The 8,719-nt window shown below is 39.3% G+C and overlaps 2 protein-coding genes across 8 annotated transcripts in view; one reads left to right on the top strand and one right to left on the bottom strand.

Annotated features, from left to right (window-relative positions):
- The first annotated feature begins 254 nt into the window (after positions 1-254).
- Positions 255-1,933, top strand: c12h14orf119 (chromosome 12 C14orf119 homolog). Its single transcript, XM_067605067.1, has 2 exons — positions 255-1,218; positions 1,318-1,933. Exons 1-2 carry the CDS (start codon positions 766-768, stop codon positions 1,489-1,491), a joined length of 627 nt encoding a protein of 208 aa, XP_067461168.1. The 5' UTR covers positions 255-765; the 3' UTR covers positions 1,492-1,933.
- Positions 1,924-8,719, bottom strand: part of si:ch211-14a17.10 (golgin subfamily A member 4) — a 50,019-nt gene continuing 43,223 nt past the window's right edge. For all 7 annotated transcript variants that reach the window (XM_067605057.1, XM_067605064.1, XM_067605059.1 and 4 more), the window contains 19 exons: positions 8,576-8,638; positions 8,425-8,487; positions 6,540-6,608; positions 6,036-6,119; positions 5,785-5,871; positions 5,549-5,632; positions 5,328-5,396; positions 5,145-5,234; positions 4,966-5,055; positions 4,782-4,871; positions 4,577-4,666; positions 4,401-4,481; positions 4,216-4,278; positions 4,047-4,109; positions 3,789-3,935; positions 3,544-3,666; positions 3,398-3,439; positions 3,260-3,304; positions 1,924-2,650 (listed from right to left, as the gene is read on the bottom strand). In XM_067605057.1, the coding sequence (XP_067461158.1) occupies positions 2,097-2,650; positions 3,260-3,304; positions 3,398-3,439; positions 3,544-3,666; positions 3,789-3,935; positions 4,047-4,109; positions 4,216-4,278; positions 4,401-4,481; positions 4,577-4,666; positions 4,782-4,871; positions 4,966-5,055; positions 5,145-5,234; positions 5,328-5,396; positions 5,549-5,632; positions 5,785-5,871; positions 6,036-6,119; positions 6,540-6,608; positions 8,425-8,487; positions 8,576-8,638 (1,997 nt within the window). In that variant the 3' untranslated portion in view covers positions 1,924-2,096. The remainder of the gene's footprint in view (positions 2,651-3,259; positions 3,305-3,397; positions 3,440-3,543; positions 3,667-3,788; positions 3,936-4,046; positions 4,110-4,215; positions 4,279-4,400; positions 4,482-4,576; positions 4,667-4,781; positions 4,872-4,965; positions 5,056-5,144; positions 5,235-5,327; positions 5,397-5,548; positions 5,633-5,784; positions 5,872-6,035; positions 6,120-6,539; positions 6,609-8,424; positions 8,488-8,575; positions 8,639-8,719) is intronic.

Below are 8,719 nucleotides of genomic sequence, written 5' to 3'. Positions count from 1 at the left end.
GAAAACACAGTATAACATTGGGGAATTTGCTAGGAAACGCTTCATAGAAAGAACACAATCTTCTAATTAATTAATAGTAACAACAGGAATAATAGAGAGAATTTAGTTTTTTTTCCTGCCAATCTGCTGTTCCATCATCCAGTCCAGTAGGTGGCGTTAATGCACCTATAACATGGATGTATGACATCCATGACCTGTAAGCTGGTTTGCCAACCGCCATTAGAACTCAAAGAAGAAGAAGCATATATTATTTAAATATTTAAACGAAACAGGTTTGATTTCCAGAATATAACTGCTTTATACATTTTTTTTTTTCGTTTGTTAGTTTTTGTTGTTTAAAGTCATGATGTTACATACTCCGATACAGTAGGCGGCGGCATGCACCTTTAATTTTGGTTTGTAGTCCTCCATCAAAACAGGAAGAAAAAGAAGAAGAGGAAGAAGAAGAAGAAGAAGAAGTGTATATTTGTTAGCAAGATTAGCACGAGTCTGGTTCAACGTCGCTGCTCTTCAAATATGCCGACAATAAGGCGATTAACATTCAAAAAAGATGGGTAAAGACAGCCATTCGTGCTAAGAGCAGTGCAGTGTGATGCTGAGTTTAAATTCAGACTCCGACGTTGGCACTGCTTAGATAAAAGCTACATGTTAACGTTACCCAGACCTAAGGATTCACCCTCTCGGCAGAAGCTGGTACTGGCGACTCATTTACAACAGAGGAACCGCTGGCTCTTCTCAGGCTGAGACAAACCTGTCTTTCCCAAGATGTCGTGGTTCAATCATGTCAGTCAAGGCTCAAACCAGCAGCAGCAGCAGCAGCAGCAGCAGCAGCAGCCCACTGACAGCCACAGACTTGCAGCTACAGACATGTGTAGCCCTCACTACTCCAGGCTCAGGGGTCCGACAGAGGGATCCCCGACCATGTCAACCCAAAACTGGATTGGCTTCTCCTCTCCCAGCCCGGAGAGCTTTCCATCAGTCCCGCAGGCTGTCACCTGCCCCCCCACCCTAGAGAACCTGTCATGCATTTCTCCGAGTGCAGGCCATGCTAGAGACCTGGAGCCCATCTCATATGTGACCCTCCAAGAGCAGCGGTGCGTCCTGAGCTGGTTCCAGGGCTGGACCGCCACACAGAGGGAGCGGTTTCTGCAGGACCTGCTGGGAAAAGCTGTGCCTGGGAAAGTGTGCACCCTCCTAGATTCTCTCAGTACTCTTCAGGTACTTTTTGTGTGTCACTACTACACAGTAAATCCAGAGACTGGTGTCATGTCTTTTCTAACATTTAATAACTGTTTTCTCATTTTGTATCCTGACCAGGTTAAAGACAGACTACCAAACATTTTTGAATGCCAGCTGCGCCTGTGGACCCAGTGGTTTGAGTCTTGGGGAGAAGAGGAGAGGAATCATTTCTTGCACATACTGGAGGAGCGAGACCCAGCATTTGTTGCCCACTTTTACAGGAGTGTAGCAGGTACAGCAGGAAGAGACTGAGCAATGATTGCATTGTGATAGAGAAGCAGATGTGATAACATTGTGTTTAAAAGCAACTAGAGAGGGAACGTGTGTTAGATCTAAGATAGTTCTCTTCTTAAGAGAAATATATGTAACTGCGATGGGACTTATTGTTGAAGGTAACCTATTTCATTTTTAACAACAGAACAGAAATAGTCATCCAACAAAGCTTTTTTTCAATTCAGTTTTCTACACCGGTTTCTTCAGGGCCACATCAAACATTATATCGCTTTCTACGAAGCTCAGAACAATTTTCTTTAGTGCTTTCATCATACGATTTAGTGGCCCTTATATAAACTTGAAGTAACCCAATTTGACGTCTGACTGTAAGAGAATTACACTTTCTGTATTGCGATGACATGGACAAGAGAACAAAACATTTTTTGTAAACATACAAGAATAAACAAAATGCATTGTTGTATATTTGTTGTTTTATTGTCTGAATCATTCTACAGTAGTATTAACAGATGTATGTGTATGACATCTTCTACAGTCAGTGATTGTTTATTACCAACTGACATATTAATAAATGAGATACATGACTAAGATTTGACACATAGTACAAACATAACCTGCCCTCTTCCCTAAATTATCCAGTCAGTTGGTCCAGGAGGAATTAAAATTATTGGATTTTGAAGAGTAACATCCTCAAGACAAATATTCACAAATGGATAGATTTTGCCTGTAAACTTCTGACCCACAAATGAGTACAAATGAGATCTTGTACCAGCGTCATAGAACGAGATCTGTCCCTTATTGTAGTCCAGCAGAATACCCAGCATAAGAGGCGGTGTCTGAACTTGAAGAGTAATAGGTCTGTTATTCATAGCTTTGTACTGGCCCTGCTTGTTCAGGACTATAGTCCAGTAACCCTTTAAAGGTTTGAATGAAAGCGTTCCCTTTCTTTGAGAAGATTCACTGGCCATCCCAAGTAAGTAACAATTCGCCTCAGCTACAGACACCTCCCAGTAATGTCTGCCAGTTGAGAAGCCGGTCGAGCCCAGGGCAGCGAGAACCACATCAAACCGGCCTGGATTGTCAGGGACATCTTGATCATCGTCATCGGCGTGTATCTGAGTGTTATGATCTGACAAAGCTAGTCTTCGGTGTGCCGTGTTTGGATCCAAGGTCACCTGCCCTGTAGACAGAAATGTAAATCATGTGGATCTTTTTGAAAGAAAATTGGCCTCACTAAGTTTTAGGAAGTACTCCGGTGATTTAATATGTTGCTTCCATAAAGTTAGGGGAGTCACAAGAGATAGATCTGAAAAAGCATGGTCTAAATCGAAGCTGCAGAGGCTGATATTTCCCGACTTTTAGTCCCTAGTATGGGTCAAGTTCCAATATCACTGGATCCTACATTTCCCACAATGCAACTGGATAGTGTCTTTCATATGACCCTCCCTGCCTGGTAAATGCCCACATCTTTCAAATTCCTCATTTCCTGTTTTTAATGTAGTTTTTCTGTTAAAAATGTACTGTATCAAAGCTCAAGATGATGACATCACTATGACATCATTAGATATTTTCTCAGATTTGACAAAGCGCCACTAGAGCCACAGAGGACACTACACGACCATTTTCACAGGTTCACTGACAATTATGAGTCAAAACTAAAGTGTAAAATTGGTGGAGTCCCCCTTTAAAGTCAACCATAAAGTTTTTCCTTTACAGTACTGTGCACGTGTCTATGTGTGTGTAGGGTTGTATATGTGTAGCTTCTATATATACTGTATGTGTGACTTACTGGTATAGATAGTCTTATCCTCCTCATTTGAGTTCTTTTGAAGTTCTGAGGAGAGAGTTAAAACAGTGCAATTGTGAGGGGGGGTTGGTGATACCACAGTGTATTCTCTGCACTTTGCTGAACTTAACTCATAGTTACCTGTTATAATATCCGTAAGTTTGTTCTTCTCATTATCCAGGTCTATAATTAAGACAGAAAGCAGGATTTCATTAGGAATCACAGAAGCAACTACTGCCATTACTCTGTTGTATGGTGTGTACATATTTCCAGACAGTTGAATATACTTCTGTATTTGTTCTGCAGTTCTTCTAACTGCTGCTGCAGCTGGGTGATCTTGATATCCTTGATGTGCAGCTGCTGCAGGTGATCAGCATTGTCCTGGGTCTGTTCCTGCTGGCTCCTTAAATCTGTTGAATAAAATGTATAGTTCAAAAACTACATTAAATAACACACTGAATGGACTGGTTGCTTTAAGCTATTACCTTTCCTCTATTACATACTGAGTGCATGAGCAGAGAGGTGAACTTACTATCATATTCATTCTGCAGTCTGTTATTAACTGTCCTCTCTTCTGCTAACTCCAGCTGCAGCTGTTGGAGCTCAGCATCCTTGTCATTCAGCTGCAGCTGCAGGCGATCTGTATCCTTCTGGCTCTGTTCCAGCTCTCTTTGTAAATCTGTTTGATGAAAAATTCAGTTCAAAAGCCACATCAAATGACTCACTGGATCTCAAGGACAGCTATACCGCATGTGTTGATACTGTAATAGGGTCATATTCAGGATCCTACCTTCACAATGGGTAACAGCATTGTTGCAGCACATTTTTAGTTCTTTGGCCTCTTGCTTTAAGTCTGACAGAGGGAGGAGGTTGAAACATGGATGTGTATCAAACACAAACCAAAATAATAATAAGTATTTGAGGAGAAGTTTGAAAAAGTTGGGATGTACAGTACACACCTTCATTTGTGCTTTGGAGTTTCTTGTTCTCTTTTTGTTGTGTTTGTAGTTGTTGCGTCAGTTCTGGGAGAGAAAGCATCAAATTATCACAACTGTATGAAAAACCTAATTTATTCTTCACCTTAGACTGAATGTGCTGAATAACAGTAGAGACACAATAGTAGGAAAGTAACAGACTGACAAACCGTTGATATTTCTTTCAGCAGCTTTGGATGGCCCTTTCTCAGCCTTTTTCAGTTGTGCCCTCAATTCAGCAATCTCCATCACTAGCAGACACACAAACACAGCTGCTATGTTATATTGGCCTTAAAAGAAACAAACAACATGACATGAAACATTAGCAAATAAGACATTTTCATACTCAAGTTAAAATTCTGTGCATCTGCATCATTGAGCCGAAGTTCACTGTCTTGCAGTTGCCTCTTTGCTAACTCCAGTCTCTTCTGAATCTCTGAAAGCAAGTTAGAGATCAACAAAATATATCATCTTATAAATAAAACTCTGTTTATATGTAATGTTTTATTTCATGGTGTATAACAGTAGAAATGTCACATTTTGTTCCTCACCTGCAAGGTTCTCAGCGTTTGTTTCCTTGAGGTCTGATATTTGGTCTTCCAATGGTTTGATTTTCTTGTGAAGTTCCATAATCTGAGCCGCTAAAAAACAAAAAAAAAAGACAAAACAAGCTACTTTTAATATCCTGAAGGAAATTAATAATTCTGTTTTTGTCCAGCTGAATAAAACACCTACAAAGATCACCAATCTTCATGTCACTTGAGTCCAGCACCGTTGTCTTTTCTTTTATCTGATTTCTGACGTCCTCCAGTTCATTCTCCAGTTCTTCAAGAAAGACAGAATTGTGGTTTAGTTCCTCAGAATGTATGAAAAAGTATAAAGCATACATTTAAGGAATATATACTGCTCCCCACCTTTAATTTTCTCTAATTGTGCTTTTGTCTGTTTGTCTTCTTGCTTCTTCAGTCTTGCTATTTCATCTTGTTGAGCCAAGATCTGAAACACTAACAGAAGAAAGACTGGATTAGATACTGTAAATTCACTGGATACAAGACCAACAACCAGTTCATTTTACTGTAATTCTGATGATGACTCACTCAGTTTAGTATTTTCGTCCTTTTCATCTTCAATTCCGTTAATCAGATTATTCAGATGGTTTTGGAGTGCTGTATACAAATGACAACATCAAAACATAATTTCATAAGAGCACATGTAATGTGTTTAATGTAACCGTTTATTAGAAAAACTTGTAATTTTTACAGTGTTTTTGGTCTGGAGTCCTTCGTATATGCTGTCAAGATATAGTTCTGTCACTCACCGCTAATCTTAGAGTAATCTGTGTCATTTTCTGCCACATTCGCCAGTTTCTCAATCTCTGTTTGTATTGCAATAATCTGTAGAACTGAAAGAAGAGTTAACATTAATAATCATATTCTAGCATGTATCACCTGTCACCTTAACTATACATATCATTCAGTTATTTTGATTGTTTCAGTGGGTTGTTAATCAATGCAAACATAAACCAGATCAATAGAACTTCTATGCTGTACTCACGTTTTTGAGGTTGAGCACTTCTTGCTTTCAGCTCCTCTGTTTTTTTGGCCAGCTCATCATTCTTCTCGTCTATAATTTTTTGAAGCTCTGCAGATCAAAGAAAAAGATGGTTTTTAACTTGGATATCCTCTGATCTTTGTACCTCACATCAGTGTTAAGTTGATCTGTTACTAAGTCGCAAAGTAGCTATTTTACATACAATATAAAACAAGTGCCTGAACTGAATTGAATTGACAATGAAACACACTCACCTTTTATCTTGGTTTTGGATTCGGTGTTTTGTAGTTGTCTCTTTAGCTCCTCAAGTTGCAGGGTTAATGTGGAAATTTGAAGAGCTGAAACAATCAGACTTAAGCAGTTAAACTAAAGAGCAGTATTCAGACTGTCTAATGTTTCCATTATCCTTTAAACTACCTGCATCCAGATCCACAACACACTGCATTCCTGTGTACAGTTTTTTTTTTTTCAACGTAATCAAAAGATCAGATTTTGACAAAGATGATTGGTATGACCAGGTTATGGGACATCAACTAAATATCAGTGTGAAACAATGGCTCGTTTTTACTTTAAATTGTCAAAACAGATATCATGAAGTGTCATTATTAGTCAACAGAGAGGAAATCCTTCAAGCTCCACTTAAGTAAAATAAACTAGACTCCCACTGGGATGGACAGAGAAAATTGAATGGGTCAGAAATGACATTTGGTCAGTACTGAGAAGTTTGAACAAAACAGTAATGTAGGTCCTTCACTCACCAAGTGAAGTAACACTGTCAGATTTGGACTGCAGCTCCTTCATTTTGTCATCCAGGTCATTCTGCAGTTCTACAAGGACATATATACATCAGCTGTATATTCTAAATATAGAGTAAAATATTAGGATCAAAGCTTTTATCCATGTCTGTGGTTTTGACCGGCAATATCTGCTCAGCAAGATTTCCTATCTGGAGGTCTCGACAGGGTTGCCCTCTCTCCATCTTATTAGGCTACTTGCTTCACCATCTGAGCCACTTCTGCAGGCTACCCAGCAATCACAAGATCGTGAGCCAATAACTCTTCATAACACACCCAATTTCATATCATTTTTTATCTAGATTATATTGTGATGCATGTGAAAAACTAATACCTCCTATCCTGAAATAATTGACAGGTTTAGAAAGATATCAGATTGTAAGATGAATTGGGTAAGTGAGCAATATTGCCCCTGAATGAATTGAATGACCATATACAGTATCTGTTAATATGTCAACTGTTAGTAGTTGTCATTGGGTAAACAATTTCCACAATATTAATAAAATAACACTTTAGAACTACAACCATAGACATTGACCGTTGCCATCTTGGATTTTTGGAGCCAGAAGTGATGCTTAGCACGGTGCATTTACAGTCTATGGTTAACTGTGATAATGCTAATGCTAATGCTAATTTTCGGTGGCAACAAACAGGCTTAAAACTATTTTAAAAAATGTACTTACTGGAAAAACTGAACAGCTGATTCCTTAGAGGGTCTTTTAGCACAACCAAACGCTGAACAAGACTTTTTTAGGCGACCATAATGTTACAAGTAGCTGTAATGAACTAAAAATGCAAAACGCGCAAAATAGCGGCAGCTACGCCTATATCTGGGGTTACGCCATGGTTACATTACCTAACCAATGTTGTCGCTGTGGTAGCAACTTTTCAATCACAAGATAGCCATGCCCTAAATCATAGGGCATGGCTATGATTTATGGGAACATAATTTACAAAATGAACATCAAGTTGTATTGAGGAAGACTTGAAACTAGCGATTGAGACCACAAACTCATTAGGAAACTGTTTACTGAGGTATAAATCAAGTGAGAAGTAGGGTCATTTTCTCATAGACTTCTACACAAAAAGACTTCTTTTTGGAGCCAGAGGTGTCACCCCTGATGGCCATTAGAGAGAATGTAGGTTTAAGGCACTTCCGCATTGGCTTCACTTTTCAGACGCAGAACCAAGCAGGTAGTTCCGGGTCTCAAAAGTGAAGCCAATGCAGAAGTGCCTTAAACCTGCATTCTTCCTAATGGCCATCAGGGGGCAACTCCACCTGCTCCAAAAAGCAGTCTGTTGACTATAACAATCTACAAAATACCACAATGGACTTGAAACATTTCTTAACTCCTGCCTTACTACCTATTTGTAAGTTCAATGATTCCTGTATCTCCCCCTGTGGGCTGTTCAATTTTTATGGGACAGTAAAAAAGCCACTCACTAAGGCCTCAATTTTCCAAAGAAATCAGTCGTCTGGTTGGTTGATCTATAAAATTTTGAACAGCTGAAGACGGAGCTAGATGTAGGCTCTAGAGCTGGCATAATATTGAAGAAACCCTGGTACACCACTACAGTCTAGAAGACTTGATGTATTTGAGAGAACCATTAAGAAAAGCTAAAAAGAAATGTGGTTTATACATCATGTCATCTCTCTGTATGGTGAAAAATCCAATCATTTGCTAAAACTGACAGACCAAGACGTGGACACTACTGTTTTTTTTTATACTTTAAAATAGACAATAAACGCATTCATTTCCCATAAGAGAGTCAAAAGAGTGTTCACAGTTTTTCAGACATTGTTGGCCAGCACGGACAGTAAGTAAAAACCAACTGAGACAACACTCACCTTTTAGTTTCTGCTCAAAACTTGAACATTGCGCCTCCGTCTGGTTCAGTTCACTCTGCAGGGCTAGTACAAAACACAGATTCATAATGTAAGGTAATGTTCTTCTTCATTTCTTGTGGCAGCAACCTCAACATGCCAGGACTTAACTTACCTTTGATCTCAGCCTGATCATGAGAGTGTTCCTCCTCTTTTGCCTTCAGTTGTTCCCTCAGCCCTGGAAAAGTAATTTATGCTTCAGCTTAAGAAGGGTGTACAGCTAATACATGAATTCAATAATGCCAAGGAGGAAAAGGAC

This window comes from Thunnus thynnus, chromosome 12 (genome assembly GCF_963924715.1).
Source record: "Thunnus thynnus chromosome 12, fThuThy2.1, whole genome shotgun sequence".
NCBI classification, from domain to species: Eukaryota; Metazoa; Chordata; class Actinopteri; order Scombriformes; family Scombridae; genus Thunnus; species Thunnus thynnus.
This window is presented reverse-complemented; position numbering and strand designations above follow the sequence as displayed.

What these genes read in the sequence shown, in the direction of transcription:
- c12h14orf119 (XM_067605067.1), top strand. Translation starts at nt 766, where the DNA reads ATGTCGTGGTTCAATCATGTCAGTCAAGGCTCAAACCAGCAGCAGCAG. An exon ending in ATTCTCTCAGTACTCTTCAG is followed by an intron (nt 1,219 to 1,317) that starts GTACTTTTTGTG and finishes TATCCTGACCAG; the next exon opens with GTTAAAGACAGACTACCAAA.